At 37.0% G+C, this 20,518-nt stretch overlaps 1 protein-coding gene across 6 annotated transcripts in view; it reads left to right on the top strand.

Moving 5' to 3' along the window:
- DROSHA (drosha ribonuclease III) overlaps positions 1-20,518 on the top strand; it is a 75,725-nt gene that overhangs the window by 19,399 nt on the left and 35,808 nt on the right. For all 6 annotated transcript variants that reach the window (XM_074826559.1, XM_074826569.1, XM_074826550.1 and 3 more), the window contains 7 exons: positions 978-1,049; positions 2,616-2,697; positions 3,968-4,042; positions 7,414-7,583; positions 12,123-12,247; positions 15,436-15,535; positions 18,615-18,722. In XM_074826559.1, the coding sequence (XP_074682660.1) occupies positions 978-1,049; positions 2,616-2,697; positions 3,968-4,042; positions 7,414-7,583; positions 12,123-12,247; positions 15,436-15,535; positions 18,615-18,722 (732 nt within the window). The remainder of the gene's footprint in view (positions 1-977; positions 1,050-2,615; positions 2,698-3,967; positions 4,043-7,413; positions 7,584-12,122; positions 12,248-15,435; positions 15,536-18,614; positions 18,723-20,518) is intronic.

Raw genomic sequence — 20,518 nt, 5'->3', positions numbered from 1 at the left:
TTTTTTGTTTGGTTGTTTGGTATAGCTTGTTAGTTTATCATGCAGATATTGACAGATTTTTATAGACAAAACAGTCAAATGTTTGACAGTGGGCTGCAAGAAGATGCAAGCAGAATATCACACCTCTGCTAAGTCTGTTGATTTCAGTGCCACCCTAGCACTGTTCAGATATTTATTTATGTGATTATCAATGCAAAATAACCTTGGTTTGCTTCATTTTCACAGACCATTGAATTGTTCTAAGATTCTTTTATGCTTGCAAGACCAGTGAACAGTAACCTTCTAAGAGCTGTAGATGTGTAGGGTATGATTAGGCATTTCTGTAGTCTTTTAGAAATTTAGCTTTTTTGCTTTTAAAAATCCCTTTTAAAAAAACCAACCAAACAAAAACCTTCAACAGTCCATAGACTTTGCAAACAAAGGAACCTTTTTTCAAAGGTGAAAAAAAGTAATTAGATGTTTGTCTTACTGGTTAGTTGAGTGAACTCTGAGAATATTTACTGGATGAAATTAGTATAAACCTATAAATTTATTCTGAAGTTCCTACATTGTGTTGCTATGACTTAAAGCCATATTTTAAGACAGTATAGCTAACAGAATTGATAGTGTGTTACAAACACCATGCCTTCGGGTCACTGTATCAGTCTGACATGTTGTATCACCAACTATAAATTCACTTCCAAATATACAAGTGAGAGAAGATATGGGTTTACTGAGCTTTGCTTTTTCTTCTAAATAAATTTTCATCTCCAGTAGATGGCATTATTTAATCTTCCTTTACCATCCACAAAGGTGGAGGTTAGAACTGTTACTTCTCTTGCACATGCTTGTGCTCCTGTCTTTGCATGATCCCCCAGAGCAGCTGTTTTAGTAAGTGCCCTTTTCAGCAGACAGCAATACCTTTGCATACAAAATTTTATTAAATATACATATGATGCTGTATAGTTTTTCATGCTGAATTTCTATTTTCCTTCCAGATTCCTCTATGTAAAGTAATCAGATTTAACATTGACTATACAATTCATTTCATTGAGGAGATGATGCCGGAGGTAAGAAGGATAATTAGTTAAAAAGTCAGAGTGGATTATGAGTTGTTGGTATGCTTAATAGAGTAAACTCTTCAGAGTCCCATCTCATGAAGTCTCTAAGAGACAGGCTGTGTTCTGAACGAATGACTCAAAAAAGGAACTTGCACTCACAGGTACTAGCATAAATCCATCTACCTAGGCTATCATATATTAAAATCAAATATTGAGAAGTGCTTATATGCATAGCTTGTTTTCATTTTAATTTATATACAATATGCATCAGGTACTCTTATCTGTAAGATGACTTGGGCATTATCCTTCTTTTACGGATGACAAAAATAAGGCATATGGAGGTGCTGGTTTGCCAGGACCACATAAGTCAATGGCAGAGCTGAAACTTAATCATAAATTTGAAGCTCTGAAGATTGCTTATCGGTACTTAATATAAGCTGTTGCCAAAACAAATTTCCGGTGGATACAAACAAAGCACATTCAGTTCATAATCTTTTTTTTTATTACAAATTAATCCCTCGTGAAGCCAGTTTGTGAAGTAAATTGCTGCAGTGGAACAGCATGTGTAGGTACAGAAACACCCCTGCATATTAACTACAAAGATAGGATCAGTGTTTAATTTAGTCACATATATTTACATTTTTCTTTCTAGTTATCGCTTTTTGTTGCTCAACAGCATCTAAATATATGCAAGAACCCTGAAATTCCTCAGCAAGATTAATGTGATCAAAGCAATTCATTTCTTGTTACTGAATCTGCTGTGTTGTCACCAAATCTTGTTCTAAACCAACAAATGGCCACCAAGCAAAATAGAGAATCTGACATTTTTTTTTTCTCCTGGTCAACTGGCTGCAGCACTATTTGCAGACTGTCTTTATTAATGCATTCTTGTGAAAGAGATTGTGTTGTTGAGTTTGAAATTTATGGCTGCTATCATACACATAAAATTTATATCAACCTGGCTCAATTTTGTTCATTAAGGAAGGCTTTTTAAGTTCCTTAATTTCTGAATAAAAGCTCTTTACTTTGGAGGAGCTGCTTCCCCACTTGATGAGAAGAATCTCGTTTTTTTTTTTTTTCCTTTTTTTTCTTCTCTTTTCCTGCTGGTTCTTGAGGTCAAAACCCTCAATTTACTTTGTGCTGATATGGTGCTATGAAAGTGATCACAGATGGTGATTTATAAACTTTTAGTATGAACATGTAGGAAAAAGTGAATTATGAAGAAGGTCCTTCTCAGAAATATGTCATCTGCTTAACGTACTCAGGTGAAAGGGTTTTAGTGCGTGGTGAATTATCACAGATTCATAATTTCTGCCTGTAGTGTTGATTTGGACATTGACTAAAGAGTCTTCATTACAATGCTTTCTTGACAGTGATTTCTGAAGAGATCACTGTGTTATGTTACAGTAGATGATTATAGATATATCAATATTGTTTCCAAAGCCTAGTGTCTTGCAGTTGGCAAATATGATGACACTGTTTTTTTCATTGTTTTATTTAAATATACGTGAGTGGCATTATTTGTATTACAGTATTATATAATTGTAATTTTGGTTTATTTTTCTCTTTCCCCAGAATTTTTGTGTGAGAGGTCTTGAGCTGTTCTCTTCGTATCTATTCAAAGATATTTTGGAGCTTTATGACTGGAATCTTAAAGGTAATTTTAATTTAGGGGAAAAAACCCATACAAAATCCCAATTAATTGTAGATTTTGTAAATAGGACTAAAAAGAAAAGAGTGGGAAGGGACCTCAAAAGAACAAAGCCAAATGCTGGTTTATGTGAGAGGGACAAACTTCCACTTTGTTGTTCAAGAAGGTGAAATATTACAGTTCGTTAGTGTGGGCTGTAGCAATAAAAATGCACAGACTTGGCACTGTATTTTTGTAGATAAACTCAATTTCTTCCTTAATCCAAAACTATTCTTTTTAATAAAACAATGAATATTATTGTATGTTTAATATTGCACTGTATTGTGTGCATGATATTTTGAAAGCCAGGTGTCACGTGAAGTATTCTCTCTGTTTTCACAAGCCAACAAACAAGTTACTCATATAATATTTCTCTACAGTCACCTTACAAAGCAGTGTCATACAGACATCTGTAGAGGGATAATATATCATTATAGCTGAATGTTTTTGACTTGACAAGATGAAAATATATGTTTCTGTGAAGACTGCAACAAAGGAGAATTTCAGGGATGATCCTTCCCTTGGTCTGAAAGAAAACCAAGAATATCAAAGGAATTTCATTTCAGAATCTGTAGGGTGTGTTTTGGTGTCTTGACTATCAATGGAGATGCACTCTGCATTTATTGCGGTTAAACAGAGGGGCATACAAATTTCCGACATTTTCTGTAGCCTTCTTTGGTTTGATACTAAATGTATTCTAATATCAATGTTATCTTTCATATCGCTGGTTCTGAATGTTCTTTCTTTTTTAACACCAGGTACTTACTGGTTTTGTTTTTATTTTCATGCAAAGGTTTGGGTGATGAAATAGGAAATGAAAAAAACCACAAAATAGGAACATGGAAATTTCCTCGTTATCTTTGTTATTATAACCAAAAGACACTCCACTAACTGGGAGGGACTAATAAACTAATACTTGTGTCTGTAAGGCTAAAGTGAATTAATTAACAATTTTTTTCTGTAAAACTTTTTTTTAAAATAAAACAACTGTGTTTGTGTTAGATTATTTTTAAATTATTGTAGCTTTCTTTAAAATTGTCCAGGTGAAAGCTTTCACTAGAAGATGTTACTCTGTTCTCTGCTGTGCATTTCGTTACTTTTCTGATTGAACCTTAGGGCCCTATCAAATGTAGTCTCCTTTCATTGATTTCATCTGCAGCAGGGTTGCCTTCTTTTTTTTTCTTCTCTTGCAAATAGGTTGCTGTTCATAAGTTTCTCATATTTTTTCATATTTAAGGTCCTTCACTTGAAAATGATTCTGTCTCCTGCCCCAGATTTCACTTCATGCCACGATTTGTGAGATTTCTTCCAGGTAATGTTTGTATTATGTAGCTTTATGTAAAAAAACCCAACAAACTCTCCCCCTCCAAAAAAAAAAAATCCTCAAACCCAGCAAACCAGGCAACAAACCAACACAAAAAAACCCTATTGCAAGTCAAATGGTTCAGCCAGTACTGAGATCTGGTGCTTCCATCTATAGTCTTTAATGCTTGCCTGCAGAGTGGATGGTTTACTCAGAACTGGGATTCAGACAGGCGGGCCAAGTCTTGCTTCCAGCTTTTGTCTCTGTTGTGCTGCTGGGTCATCCTTGTCCTGCCCTGCGATGGAGCTGTGGCATTTGAGGAGTGCTATTACCTAATCTCACATGTGAAGCTGAATTTAATGTCCCCTCTGCTCTTCAGGATACTATGTGATTGTATTAAAACTCTTGATGTGCAGTTTTGAGGGTCAGCATGATTGGCACCCCTGAGCACATGTTGTTCTGATTGTTTCTTTCTTTATCTTAATGCAAGCTTAGACCTTGCAGCAAATGGTGAAAGACAGAAAAACATAATTCCAGTGCAATTCAACCCTAGCCTGCCAGCCAAGGACAAGCTTCAGTGTGGAGTGTTATGCTCATTTTGAATGAACAGCTTATGCAGGCATTTAACACATCCTAAGATACTAGGACAGACTTTCAGTTGATATAAATGTCATGGCTCCACTGAACTGTGTCCTGCTGAGATCCTGCCAGTGATTGCTCCAGAAGGGTTGTATGGACAGGAGGATGCATTTGAGCTGCTGGACTGAGGGTGCAGATGAGACATGGAACAATCTTCATCAAGAGGGCTGTAGCCTGGAGGTGCTCTCTGCTCTGGGTTTTGAAACTTAGTTGGGATATTAATTATAGCTGTAGCTAAATGAAGTTTGGCTCATTACTGTGGAGAGTACTGATGGCTAGATGACTATTTCTAATTGTTGTTCCTTCCTGGATACACAACACTGTTCAATCAGAAGTAGAGCTCTGAGGCTTGCTAGCAGACATTGATTTGGTTCTGCTGAAGCAATTTACAAAATAAGCCATCAAACCACATGTGGCTGATTAACTTGACCTCATCACAAAATGACAGCAAGTTTGACCTGCCTGGTTTGTGTAGCTTGAGGGTGTTTTCCTGTTCATTTGGGGTTTTTATATTCTGATTTATTTTATTCTAGTTTAGAAGTCAACTCTTTCTGTGCTGTTGGATTGTTTACTGATAGGGACAGATAAGTCTCTATAACATGTATTCCTGTGTGCTTCCTCTTTTTGGTTCCCAGCCTTCTAACTCTTTCAAAATGTCATTTTCCTGAAATATTTCTGCATATATAGTTGCCTTTTAGCGTCTTTGACAGATCTTGTTTTAATCAAGTTTGCATTTTGTATTGATTATTTTTTGAGATGTCCTTGGGGATTTTTAATTTCCAGAGAGTGGGAATCTATTTCCTTCAGGTATGTTTGCAGAACATCATATATCTATGTCTATTCAAAGAAGATATATTGGTGTAACAGACCTCCACACATCCATCAACTGTCTCTTTAACGTAGAAATGAATTGCTGATTTCTCATCCCCTCTACTTTTCTTTTTTTCTTATTTTTCTAACATTGTCTAAAACTATGAGGTTTGGGATGTCACATTTTCTGTGTGGATTACTTAGAGACATGCCTTGGGTAGCTCTGAGCTTTTAGCTAATCGTAATGGGTTTACTGAGTGCCAGAGATGCATGGCATGCAGAATAGTTGCTGTATTGTATTAATTGTGATAGATTTTTACGATGATAAATATATTAAGAGAGTAAAAGACTAGCAGAAAACATTTGAGCTCCTGAGTACTGCATGTTCAGACCCAGGAAGGGTCAGGTCTCTAGCTACTCTTTAGCACAGCTGTCTATAGCAACCCGTACCCTTCCTGTACACGGTCTTCAGTGAATAAGGCTACACCTTTTTTTAGTGATTGTTGCATATGGACTGCGTCTTGCATAACAGTATAATCTAGTTGTTGACAAAGACAAAAGTCTTGTAAACTGAGTCCTCCTTTAATTTGAAGGAAAACTTTGGACATTTAAAAATCTGCCACTGTGGCTATGTAGAAGTGTATTGTTTCCAGTGTGGTTTGGGGTATATTTTCCCCATTTAAGATTCCCTCTTGGAGTCTGAATGAGGTTAATTGTTCTAAGAGGCCCAGTTACATCATTCCCTTTCATCTTTTCTGTACCATAGTGCTGTAATCCCAGCTGAAGTAAGAGAAGGGCTTGTTCCCTCATGCATCTTGTAGAGGACATCTTCTTAAACAACGCTGATGTTATGCAGCGGTTCTGCGAGGCTTTTCCTGTGTGCCTGGGATAACATTCCTTGTGGTGTGGCATCATCCCCCATGTTGCTCTGAAGCTTTACTTCTGGTTTTTCTCCATTTCTTTTTTATTGTGTGTAATGATAGAGAGGAGGTACTCAGTGGCAGGACCAGATTGCTCCTGCTCCCTGGGGAAGGTAAATCAATGTTTGTGCTCTGTGGGGATGAAACTTGAAGATGCCTTGATACCTACAGATTAGTAACCTGTTGTTGAAGGAGGGTGTTGGAGAGATGTGTGTCAAAATTAAAGCACTGCAATAATAGGTATATGTTTTTTACTCACATGAGCGGAAATACTGAATTTGAATAGTCAGTGTCTTCTGAGTGGTGGTCTGTCAGAGCTGTCACTCCTCTTTCCTGTTTACATCTTCACATCTGTGACTGGCTACCTGGAACCAGTCAGATGTTTACTATACTGTCTTCCTTTGTTGCAAACAGCCTTTGCTGTTTCGTGGGGTCTCGGAAGTATTTAGCAGTTTTCACGTGCCCTTGATTCATGTAATGACAAAAGACAGCATGAAGCTCTTTAGTCTTAATTACTGCAGGTACAGCATGTAAGCACTACAGATGAGTTTAAAATGCAAGGATAACTTGCTACATTCATCCAAAAGTATCCTGTAAAATTTTGAGTGTTTTTAAAAAAATCTGCGTAAATGCCTAAAGGCTTTTTAACTACCATTGTAAAAAGAATGATAAAAGTATGGAAAGGAAGATATAACTGGACAATGTAACTGATTGTTTTGCCTACTAATTTTAACGTTTTTTGAGGCAAGTTAGGAACTTCAGCTTTACAGTATGATGAAACTGTTACTCTTGCTACCATTACTGTTAGTGCTTTCAGTTTAGCAAAGTGTTTATGCATGTGCAGTATTCATCAATAAAACATTTGCCTTCATATTTGTCAAACCACTTAAGCATTTTGCATTTTATTTTGCTCATCCAGATATTTTATGTGTTCTGCATATTTTCTCTTTTACTCGTGCTTTAGGAGTGAATGTCTGAAATGTGTTTGGTTTATTTATTTATGTTTTTAAGATGGAGGAAAAGAAGTACTTTCAATGCATCAGATTCTTCTCTATTTGTTACGATGCAATAAAGCTCTGGTGCCTGAAGAGGAGATTGCCAACATGCTTCAGTGGGAAGAACTGGAATGGCAGAAATATGCAGAAGAATGCAAAGGGATGATTGTTACCAGCCCTGGCATGGTACAGCAAATAATTCTGATTTATGAACAATCCAATGACACGTACATGTCCTGTTTCAGAGAGTTTGCTACAGACTGAATGGGAAAGGGAAAAGATGACCGGTAACAGTCGCAGATTGCTATAGGAACAGTCCATTGACTTGTTGCAGCCGTGGGAAGAGTTGCACCATCTGCTGCTCCACTGAAGGGCAGATTTCCAGATGAGCACCGTTTCAATGTGCATGTTAAAAGGAATGACTGTATTTTATGCATGTGAAACTATAGTTTGCTCCTCTGCTTTCTTATTTTGTCAGACAGTCTTTATGTTCATGATCTCATTCTCTTTCCCCTGACATAGGACCGGAGAATTAGTAACTATTTGCTATTTTCTTTCATCTTGCTCTTTTGACCCCCTAGCTCTATTTAAAGTGCTCTATCCAGATGCTGCCCTGAATATGGAAAAGGTGTTTTCTGCCTATGTGGTTTTTTCCACATTTTTTTCTACGTTGCTCTCACACTGATGAATTTTGTGTACATTAATGAATGCATCTATTAATTTTCAGTGCCAAGCTTGAAACCCCTATGGCCTTATTATTTCTGGAACAATTAGTATTTTAAAGCATATGTTCTCTGAACACAGCTCCTTTCAACTTCAGTGTTTATGTGAATTTAGCCCATTTTTCTGACTTTGATGCTTAAGAAATGTGGGTCACAAGAATAGATGATGTCCACTAAAAGCTGCAGGGTTCTGTTTGTGTGGTTTGGTCAATATTGCAAAGTGTTATCTCAGTAGTAGAGGCATATTTTGAACTTAATATTTTAGACTGCCATGCAGCTTTCTCGGTTGTAATACCTTTCTTTCTCTGACTTTGTTTTCCTCCTTTGCTCATAGCTTAGCTTCTGCAGAAAAAGCGTGACTTGGTATCATGCCTAAGGGGAAATTTAGTTTGCTAACTAAAAAACCTGTCTTCAAACTGCAGCCAGGGTGACTTCCTAAATATATTTTTTGAGTTCATATTTTTAAGTATGACAGCATTGCATTTAGTAAAGTACTTTATAAGCTAATCATAACTTGGGCAGGATAATTTATTTTTCCCTTGATTTCATTCTGAGTGTTTCCATTCTGGCTAAAACTTTCTAAACCAAAAGGAAAATAAGGTCATCTGTGGGAACATGAAATACAGAATATACATAGACTCTATGAAAAACTTTACCTGAGCTTGTTAAAACCAAGCGCTAAATCAGTCTCATAATAGAAATTGTTAGATAGCCTTAACTGTTCAACTTAACATTGCCTGTGGTTTCTGTGACACAAGGTAGTCACAAGTATCAGCATCTGAATGGTATACACAGACATAACTTAAGTGATTTTGCTGAAGATACGCTGATTTCAGCTAGCTGAAAACTTGCTTTTTTGTTTAGCGTGAAGGAATGCATATATGCTCCTTTCTTGTGTCACTGAACTGTAAATGTCTGTATGCACCAGGCAGTGCAGTTTTTGAGTGGTAGTGTTAATTTTTAGATTTTGTGTGATTTTTACTGACAAACTTTGCATTCTACAAGACAGTGTTTTGAAAGATACCTGTGGACATCAAAATATGTAAGCATAAAAGAAATATGCAGCACTTTGAAATGTTGTCATGTTACAATGCCATCATTAGAACATGTTTTTTCTCTCAAGATTGCAATGACTTTCTTCTTAGTTTGTGAATTTTTTCTGTTCATTGCAGCATATTCTATTGAGTATGAAAGTAAGCAAAAAACAAGAGTATGAAAGTATTTTCTATGCATTTTACAACATTAGAAGGTAAAGCAGTTCTGCTATAGAGACAATGTGAAACTGTTTTAGAAAATGACAGCTCTTCAATTTTATCCACTTGACACAACAAAGTAAAAACACTAAATTTTATTGTGCTGCTTTCCTCCACAACATCACTTCAGTAATAATAGTTCCTCTTGTGAGCAGACCTGTTTTATATATGCATTTTATTTTTTTATAAAGTGAGGTGTGTATATGCATGATGGGGAAGGAAAAAAATTTTGATAGACATATAAATCCCATTTACTTGAACAACTACCAGTAGTTCAGCATTATTTAAAACCATTTAATTTATTCATGGTGTTTCATTAGTTCAGTGAAACTTTGTGTTGGAACAGATGTAAATGTTCTCAAATTTTAATCCTCTTTAATACTTCACTCTTTCTAAAATATTGTTGCTTTTCTCACTAGCACAAATATATATGTATTTTAGCATATTTTTGTACTACATCTGCATGCAAATTCATCATGTCTTCTAGTATCAGCAAAGCTTTGATGAGTTTTGGAGTAGGAAACAAAGAAAGTGGGCTTCTGTTCCGTTAGAATTTCTTTGGTTTTGATGAGGTCTTAAAAGGAAGGTTGTCATTATTAGATGGTCTCTCACAGCACTTGTAAAAGAACACGGGGGTAAAAAACTGGAAGAATAACATCTAATTTTCTTGCATCCTGTCTGCTGGTGCACAATTTATACTGCATGTTTCTGTATGGTGCTGTTTGTTCATTCAACCTTCAAAACAGCACCAGAGCCGAGTTCACCGTCCTGAAGGAACAAAGCTGAGATACACCCCTCTCATAACTGTCAGTGAAGGAACAATTATGATTAAGTCTCAAACAAGGAGTTATTTTGTCCTGGTTGTTACCAGGCATCTGTGAACAGCTGTATAACTGAGTGACAAAACTCAAAGGCAATGGCATATAAATAAAAAGTCTGGTTCTGAGTGATCCTGAGGCCACACATCTCACACAGACCCTGTCATAGGCGCATTGAAAGCTCTTTTCCCTTTCACAGTTTTGAGGATCAGATTACTTCTGTTTAAGTATCTAAAATGTGAAACATTTGAATAGGAAAATATTGTCGGTAATTTGTTATTGTTTCATATTCTGTTAATCATATTTTGCAGCCTTGGTTCTTAGAGGAGTTGTTGTGTAGCGAGGCTGCTTTTCTGAGGGTAGCGGGGATGGGAGAAGTTCCTAATTTTTAGTGTTAAGGAAGCGGAGAACCAACGAACAACTTTTGTGAAGATACAAACTTTTCAAATTGGCATTGTGCAAACCCCACGAAACCAGATAAACTTAAATTTCAGGACTTTAAGCTCTGGTTTAGAGAACAACATTTTGCCTGCTATAAATCCCCCCCATGTTTTTCATTAGATTTTGTTGTCCTAATCCCTTTTTATTGGAAGTGCTGTGGGGAAAACCTTTTCTTTTTTCTTTTTATTTTTTTTTAAACCTGGCAGCATGAGCTGAGTAACTTACAATTTTTTATTTTTCTCTGTTTTTGTCTGGGGAGATGTAGCTTTATGTTCAGTCATCATGTCCAAAGGGAAGCTGATAAGCATTTTTCCCTTAGAAAATGTTTCTCTATCTGAATGTCAAAGTTTTAAGTAAGTTTTTGTTTTTCTAGAATAGATTAGAAATGTGGCCACCTGATGAGGCTTACCTTTATTTATAGAATTGGCTTTGCTTATCCATGCAGAAAATGATTCCTGTGAACAGTTCTACCAAGGTGGTTTGAAGGGTGAAAGCTTTGTTCTTGACACGGTTTTTATTATTTTGTGAAGAGAATGGTGGCAGCTCTTTCTGTAACTTTGAAACTCATCTTTGAGAGATTCACAATACTAAATTAGAAGTTTTGAGGTGCAGGTAACTAGAAGTAATGCCCTTTTTCTGAAACCTTAGACAAGCAGAAAATATTGGCCTCATCCAGCTGATTGCAAAGTGAGGAGTAAGCAGGCACATAACAAAGCAGCTTGCCAGGTAATGAAGAAAATGTTTACTTGGAGACAAACTGTGCGCCTTCAACTGTTTTTAAATACGTTAGATAAGTGATTGAGGGCTCAGTAAGCAGCATGTCTTCTACAGTGACGTTCAATTATTCATTTTCTGCGTTTTTAGAGGTGAAGTGAAAGTTGCCTCCTTCTACACTGTCCTTTTTAACTATAAAAAGAATGTCTGTTTTGAAGTGTAAAAAGGACAAAAGTCTCCTCATTATACAAGACTGTATTCTTCATTGTACACATCAGCCTAGGAGCCTTTTCTAAGAGTAGCATGACAGATTTTTTTAATGCTGTTTGGTGGGTGTGATTGAATGCATCTAATAATGGCTTCACTTGCTTTGGGAAATCAGGAACAAAAGTAAAATTAGAGAGGTAACCTGATCTTAGCAAACTGCTCAGGCATGTGGGAGCATGGATACCAGAATGCCAGTCCTGATTTGATTTCCAGTGTGAAACTGTTGAAAGACAGTTGCTTTAAGTTCTCAGAAATAATCAAACTATAAATTTCCTTACTTGTAAAATGGAAATAAAAATACTTCCTTTTTTCACTGAGAGCTAAGTCGATTAACTTTGTTTCAGTCAGTATCATTGCCGAATATTTATTATAATATTAATGATTAGGTTTATGTGTGTTTTAATAAGCTTGGAATATTGCTACTTTGTGGTTCCTGGATAATGTGGGCTAGAGGCAATAAATTTTCCATGGAGCTATTGTCAATTAGATATATTTTGGTTTTTCTCCTAGAAACCCAGCTCAGTTCGTATTGATCAACTAGACCGTGAACAGTTCAATCCTGATGTAATTACTTTCCCCATTATTGTCCACTTCGGGATACGACCTGCTCAACTCAGTTATGCTGGAGATCCTCAGTAAGATGCTTTTCCTTCCATCTTTCGTTCAGAAACTCATTACTGTTGTCATTTGTGGCTTAAATACGACTTGTTTATGTACTTAATTGAGTCTATTATAAAGCTTAGTGCTTATGACATTGGACACAAGCTCTTGTAAATTAGAGAATATAAGGTATAACTTCTATTTTCTGGTGTAATTGAGAATCTGCTGAAGTAAATATGCATGCGTGTGTGGTATGAAATTTCTTAACCTGAGAATAGCTCTTCTAGGTCAGACAAAAGGTTCCTCAAGCTCCACGTTATTTCTCTGAGAGGCCAATTGTGGGGTTTTAGTATTACACTATAGTGTAACATGAAGGCATAGATAGGAGGAGAAATACCCAGGCTTCCAAAGGTCTGTAGCATAGGGACTTCTGAGCTAGAGGGTGTATTGAGATAATTTTGTTTTAACAGCCCTGAATTGGACCTTCCTGCTCTAAATTTCTCAAATCACTGTTTGAATCCTTTTATGCTACTGACAGGGAGAAGGTTCCAGGTAATCAATTCCCCAGTAATATTGCGCATCACATGAAAAAGGACTGACTTTTATTTCAGAGCTGCTACTTGATCATTTAATATCATATGCTCTTCAGGTCTTACACCTAATAATGAAGAATATAGCCATTTTCTGTTTGCTTCCTTCATGACTTTTATGTTTCTTGAACCCTGCCATATTCTACCTAGCTGTCTCTTTCTGTGCCTTTAAGGATCACATCTACATACTCTTTCCTAGTTTGGAAGCTGTTTGCATCCATGCTACTTTTCTCTGTACCTTTTATATCCTTATAGAGATTGGGAGGAATGTAGAGAAGGAGTGGAGAGGGAATCAGCACTTCAGGCAGAGCAAGAAATACTGTTTCACTGTGGATTCATGTAGTGGCATAAAAATGATTGCTGCACTTTGCTTTTCTTAATTTCTGACAATTTCAGGGAACTCTTCCAATGATTTGGAGATCTGTTTTCTGAATGATGACAGACAGTATAGAACCCATCTCTTGTGCATGAATAGTTAAGGTTGTCTTTTTCCTCATGCATTTTCCTCTAGTGTCTGTTAAGGATGTTGAATTTCACCTGCAGTTTTGAGGCCCAGACACTCACATGTGCATGTATGACAGACATATTCTACAACTCCTTGCTGAGAATTCTAGATTTAATATGCTGGGAAGTGGGAAGAGTGAGTGCTTGTCCAGATAATAACATACTTTCTTTTGGCCTTGAGCATGACTTTTAATCCTCCTCATCATTTCGTTTTCTTATCCATAAAAAGAAAATAATTAGACCAAATAATTTAAAAACCACCTCTATTTTGATGCTGAATTTCTTAATATTTGTAAAATTCTAGTCCCTTGCATTGAAAACAGTATAAAGATACAAAAATTATTCTTCCCACACTTTTTTATTTTAACTTTCTTTAAAATTTCCATGGCTTTTTTTTTTTTTTTTTCCCAGAGCTGCTTACAGAATTTAGGTGTGTTTTTTTTTTATCAAAGTAACAAAGCAGTTTTTGTGAAAGACCTCTGCGATGCCATCATAAATCTCAGGCTTAACTCTGGTGTATGTGTGTAATGTCCAGCAAAGGTTTTCCTCTAGTGTGTCTTTATAAAGTTCTAATACAGAATTTTTGTTATTGTAATCTATTTATTAATTCTCAAATTTAACTGCAATAACAGAGCTTGTTCCACCCATATTAATAGTAGTAGTAAAACATACATTGTAGATCATTGTTTTGGGTTTTTGTTTTTGGGTTGAAACCTCCTCATGGTATTTATTTGTTTTCTGGTTGGTTGATTTGTTCATTAACTCATTTTTCTTGTTTGGATGGGGATTTGTCAGAAATAGATGTTCTATTCTGCAGATTGCAAAAATGTGGAGAACAGAACATAAGAATAGTTATGGATTGATGATTTCAGATGTGTTTATATACACAAAAAATATCAGCATCTAGAGTCAGAGAGTATATATTCAAGAATGCTGCAGAGAAATAGATATGGAAGAAGTGCCAATAAGAAAAGATCTGTTTGTGTGCCCGTGAATGTGGGATGCTGGGAAGAAATAGTAAAAGAGCTGCTGCTTCATTTACTCTTTTGCCACTAGTGTGGTAACTTCCTACTAGAACCACTGCTCTAAGTTGGTGCTGAGGGAGATCTTCTTTTATAATGTGTATATATAAAAGAAAATAAATTAGTTGGGTAAACTTTTTCCCTCTGTCCTCTAATTCTCCACTTCTTATTAAACGTCTGGTTTTATGGGTTTTCTTGAAACAACTCTACAGACGTGATACTATTTTGAAGATGTCATTGTTTCCTAAGGAAACAAGGTCCATGTCATGATTCTCTTGGTCGCTCCTCCCATGGTAACTTTTGAACCTGTTGGTCAGTTGCAGCTGAATATAACGGTGGGATGTTGTCTACAAATGGAGTAAGTTCTTACCAGTTTTGTGAAAATCTATGCTAGATTGCAGAGGGACTCCCACCAAGGAAAAAGTTGTTATTGAAATTCATGTGTAATTAGACACCCCCAAAATAAGAAAGGCTAGATGGTTAGAGAAAACCAGAAACCTTAAGTATATGCTAACCACCGAGAAAACTTGACTTTTTGTTTCCATTCAGCACAAACCTCTAGGGAGTGAAACTTCCATTTCAGTGTTCGAAGAATGGCTTTGTGTTGCTCATGACTTCTAGAGCTCTTCCTCATGTGCTTCACTGAAATGTTTCAGCCAGTGTAAGGAGAGACACTTCTTGGGAAAGGTTACTACTTCTTTTCAGTGAGTGATAGGTAAAACCCTGTGAAGAAGAGGGAGTTTTCACCTCCCTGAATTGAGATGTCATGCTGCAGGCAAGTCTTCTCAGCATACAGAGGTAGCCCTTTGGAGAGGATGGGTGGGTATCTGGGAGACCTGGGTTGTACCCTGAGCTTTGCTGTTCGCCTCAAACTGCACACTAATGCCTCCTTTCTGTTGCTGCGTGCACCCCACTGGAACAACTGCAGAGAGGCTGTCACCTCTCTTGGAAAATGCTTTGAGATTTTTCTCTGGAGCAAAAAGATGCTTGTAGACAGTCTGTGTGAATATGGGTGCATTACTAGCAGCTAGCGTGTTCATAAGGACAAATGGTGAGAGACTTTTGTTGTATTGACCAAAATATTTGTTTTCTGGTTTTGTCCTTCAGGTACCAAAAGCTGTGGAAGAGTTATGTGAAGCTGCGTCACCTGCTGGCTAATAGTCCCAAAGTCAAACAGGCTGATAAACAGAAATTATCACAGAGAGAGGTATGCTGGGCCTTCCTATAACTGATAATATAGCACAGTAAGTCATGATGCAATAAAGCCATATGACCATCCTGTTTATGAAACAATAGAAATCCTTCACAAAAGAATTTCTTTTCACACTGTTAACACTGATTTTATTTTTATCTTTGCTTGTTAGTGAATGGAATTTTTTTCCTTTTTTCAGCTGTCAAACTACTGCAAGTTTTTTACCCAATTATAGAAATGATCATTCTAGAATGATAACTTCTTTATAGCCATTGCCATTAATGGTTTCAAGAATTAGCATAGAGAAGGACTTTTTATTTCAGAGTGCACTTTTAACTGGCTCATAATTTTAAACATTTCTCTTCTGAGATAAAAACTGCCACACTTGTGCATGGTTTTAAACCATAATTTATTAGGCAGTCTTAGTGACATTCCATAAGGTCTTTGAGTCAAAATCATCTGGTGGTTGTTATTTTCAATAATCTTTAATGAAAAATGAGGTATTTGTGGAATTTTTGTCTTTCCTCTCTTTTTTTTCCCTGAAGTGATGAGCAATAAGCATTCCCTAAGTGTAACCAATTGGGAATTAAGATCAGAAAAATAAAATCACCTAAATAGAGACATAAAACAGCCTGCTCTCAGGTATCTATTTTTTTTTAAGGTCTTGGACTGAAGCTTTGAAATTGTCTGATGCATGTCTACCGGGCACTCTTAATTGGACAACTGACATAAAGAATACATAGAGGAGAAATTAACTTTTTTGGTACTGGATGGAATTTAATTAAGTAGTATTGTATTTTTATTTATTGATTAGAAACCCTGATGATTCATAGAATCATAGAATATCCTGGGTTGGAAAGGACCCATGAGGATTATTGAGTCAAATTTCTGAGTCTTCCCCAGTTTGCTAATTATGTAGCTTTGGTTGCAGTAAATGTTTGATACGTTTAACATTGTGCCTGATTTTTATTATTACTGCAAAGCATAGTATGCTCTTGCATGAGCAAGAGTCTTAGTTAACATTTTATTTATGCTGATATTACATAAGTCCTTAGCTTACTTGCTTGTAAATGGGAAAAAACACAACGTTGTGACTTAACTGTGCCACAGTTGTAAGGAAGAAAAGTTTTTGTCCCTATAGGATGTGATTTTGTTTGCTACAGCTTTCTACACTCAGAGCAAGTAGAAGGGAGGGCCATTATTTTATGGGCATCTTTTCATTAGGGGCTAATGGATGACTTGTAAAATTATAGTGGACTGAGTGTAGGGGTGTGATTATGTCTTGATTCAAAAATAAAATGCTCCTTTTGTATTTATCACTTACCATGTGATGCGCTGAGTTTTGTTTCTAGACTGTATTATCTAGGATAATGAGCTTATCAAGTAGTTTGTCATAGTAGTTTGTTGGGTTGACATAGTGCTTGGGGATATGGTGTAGTTGGGAATGGTCAGTGTTAGGTTAATGGTTGGACTAGATGATCTTCAAGGTCTTTTCCAACCTAGATGATTCTGTGATCTGTGATTCTGTCATCAGAGAGGCATACAGGGCTGAAGCAGAAGCTTTATTTGAGAATAACCTATGCATTTTGCCAGTGGAGGTGTCGGTAACTAGGAGCTGTAGGGCTGCACCTGACTGGTACGTGGGCTTTTAAAGATTGTGAATTGTATATTATGAGTAAAACTGGAGCGCTCATGAACCAGTCAGCCTGAAAGTACAGCTAGGTCTAGCAAACGCTGTAGCACCTGTTTCAGATAACACCCAATGACACAGCCTCGAAATGTAAATTTTAGACAATGCACAAAGGGTGCAGTGCTGTAAGCATCTCTGTTCCCTCTGCCATCGATCATTCACTGAGATTGTATGATGTTATTATTTGTGACAAGGTCATGCCTGGGGGCTTTGTTCCTCTAACCTAACTTTGAGTGTTTATAGCAGGTGCATAAATTGGGACCTGAAGGCTCACTTTGAAGTCAGTGGAGAGAGAAATGCATTTTTTGAAGTCTTTTATCCCCCTTCATTGAATATAAAAGGAGCCAGGGCTAACTAGCCTCCTACCCTAGATGCCTCAGTATTGAGGTGTGAGGTTTGATGAATCTGTGTCTGGATAGATGTGCTTCTTGGAACCACTGAGTCTCTTCAGAACAGAAGACAGAGCCTGTTCCTGCCCAGCGATGCTCACAGGCTTCAGACTGGAAGCTGGGAAGAGACAGCTTTGAGCAAGTGCCCTGTAGTGAAAAGGAGAAGGAGAGGGAGGATGGGTTGCAGCTTTGAAAAGTTTTGTGTTCTGAAGAAGGAAGAGCACTGAGGGAATCTGTAGTATTAGTGCCTGCTGTGTGGGGAGCTTGCATACCCCACAGGTTTTGTAGTATTGGAACCAGGAGATCCTGATCCAGGGATGATTTATTTTAGCTGGTTTTCTTTCTTCCCATTTTTACAGAAAATATTTTCTTTTAATGATTCTGTCCCTTTCATAGTTTCTAAAGACAAATAAACTGTTTACACAACATCAAACAGCCAGTGGTCAAGGCAAAACATATTTATTTTTTTAAATTTTTTGATTGAAATCATATTGGTAGATTTCATCGTAATAGGCTCCAGGACTAGTGAATGCTGACCCCTTTCCCAGTACTGGCTGTGATGACCAGGAACTATTATGAAGTAGCCAAGATCACAAAACTTAGTCTGTTTTACTCCTACTGAATGCTTCAATCCAGGAGTATTCATGGCGATGGACTTGAATGAAGAGGTTGTTTTGCACACAGGGGTCAAGAAGGTGTTTTCATTATAAGGACCTTAGCTTGCTCACTTATGTATCGCCTTGGATGTATGAATTGGACTGGCTTGTTCTGTCATTTGCAGTAAACAATGTAGTCACCTCTTTTCTCTTCTTGGTTGATGAAAATCCTCTGTCTACACTGTACTCCAGCACGTCCACCACAGTCTGTGGCTGCTAGTTACAAGATTTGAACTAGTTTTAAAAACTGCTCACCAAAAGTAAACCTTAAATGGGTATTGTGAATGCAATCATGTGTGCGTTGATACTGCTTTGTGGTAGAAAGTTCTTCACAGGAGCTCCATTCTCTCCCTGTCTAGGAAGCACTGCAGAAAATTCGTCAGAAGAACACAATGAGACGTGAAGTGACTGTTGAGTTGAGTAGCCAGGGATTCTGGAAAACAGGGATACGCTCTGACGTCTGCCAGGTGACTAAACCACACAGATGTCTGTGATGTATTTTCTTTCTTGATAGCTGCTATTTACCTCTTGCAAGGGTTTGCTGTGATTCTAGGCTGAAGAACCAAATGGAAATGAATACCTTTGCCTCAATAAGATCTGTTGATTTCGGGAACTATTCTAGTGCCCTGTCCACCCTCTCCACACACACAAAAAGTTATTTTAAAATGTTAGTTTTCTTTCCACTGACTGATTAGTACAAGGGAGAGCAGGTAGGAATGGCCAGCTTAAGGCTGGAGGTTAGCGAAATGCTGATTCTGGTGTGGAACTCCAAGGTCTTCTTCATCTTTCAGTTGGGTTGGTTTTAGATATTTTTGTTTTAATATATTTTTCTATTTAGATATTTTTTAAAAAGCAAATTTCACAGTGAAGCATGAAGAAATATCTTTCTGCTAGAAAGAAAAGAGAAAAAAAAACACCACAACTAACTTTTGGATTAAAACAGGTGACCCTCAGTATGAGGATATCTTTCAGATACTCTGTTTCATACACATGACATCTCCAAAGTACAGATCTCTACTGGATCCTATTCTGAAGCAGTTGACAGCCACTAGCTTTGTGATATGATAAAAATAAGTGCAATTTTTACATAATACTATATTAGTAAAATTCAAGTAGTTATTACAGCCAAATAAATATACTAGAGGTATACTTTCATCATTTTTTTAGCAGTTGTTTTGGAGATGTTATTTAAGAATTAAATGCTTACAATTTAATATTAACTTAACAGTTTAAAGTATAACCTTTGGGGCTTGCTAGGCAAAGGTATATGGAGAAATCCCATTGTTACCTTAGAAGTTTGGTAAGGCCAAAGGGGAAATTCTAACCGGAGAAAAATGCTAATAACTAGAATTGCTTTTCTTCTGTCTGAAACATTTCTTGTGATTCTACTATTGCTTCTGAAGTCAAAGAAACAGAATAGTGGAACAGTATCTTCTCACATAGCTGAGGAAAATTATGGCCCTTTTCTAATTATTTGTTTTGAACTGTATCTATTTTTACAGGTTAAGTAAACAGAGTAAATTTCTAGCTTGGGAACTTTGAAACAGTTCTGTGTTATTCATAATATCTTCTGTGATTCATCTCTTAATGTCTTCTTGGATATTCCTGTTTCGTTTTGTTGTTAAAGGACAGCAAAACACCAAAGAACGATGAAAGTAAAGCTGTTTCGCAGCTTTGGGCCCATCTGCAGCTGTAACATCTAAATCACCCAGTTCTGGTATGAAGGTCCTTTGATTCGATTTCTTTGAGAGGCCAAGAGTAGGCAAACTGCATGTCTGTAAAATGCAAGACTGCTGCTGGTGCTACGTGCTTTTGCCTAGATTAAGGAAGACTTAAACTAAATATGCATAAATCAACTCTGTGGGCAGAGCTGAAGTGCAGTGATTTAAAATTAATGCTTTTAAAAGCATTGCCTTTTAGAAGATTGAAATTCTTTTAAGTCACTCTGGTAGCTTATAGTTGCTCTAAGTTCCATGTAGCAGTAATGACACTGGTCTTTGCAGTCTCATAAATGAACTGCTTAGAGGGGGAGAAGAGAGGGTGAGTGCAATGTTCCAAAACCATAAAATGGCTGTGTTCTGCCAGACTCACTTCAAGTTATCTGCTAGGTGAAGTGCACTACTTGGCTACTAAGCTGGGCAGCCCTTACTATGGAGTCTGGCAGCATGGAGCCGTGCTGCAAAGATACTGCCCCCCCCTCCACCACACACACACACATCGTTGCCTGTATTGTTGCTGGTGTGCCCTCAACACCTGTGTTAAG

Source organism: Strix aluco, chromosome 1 (assembly GCF_031877795.1).
Source record: "Strix aluco isolate bStrAlu1 chromosome 1, bStrAlu1.hap1, whole genome shotgun sequence".
In the NCBI taxonomy this organism is placed as follows: domain Eukaryota; kingdom Metazoa; phylum Chordata; class Aves; order Strigiformes; family Strigidae; genus Strix; species Strix aluco.
Note: the sequence above shows the minus strand (reverse complement) of the source record. Positions and strands in the feature narration are given on the sequence as shown.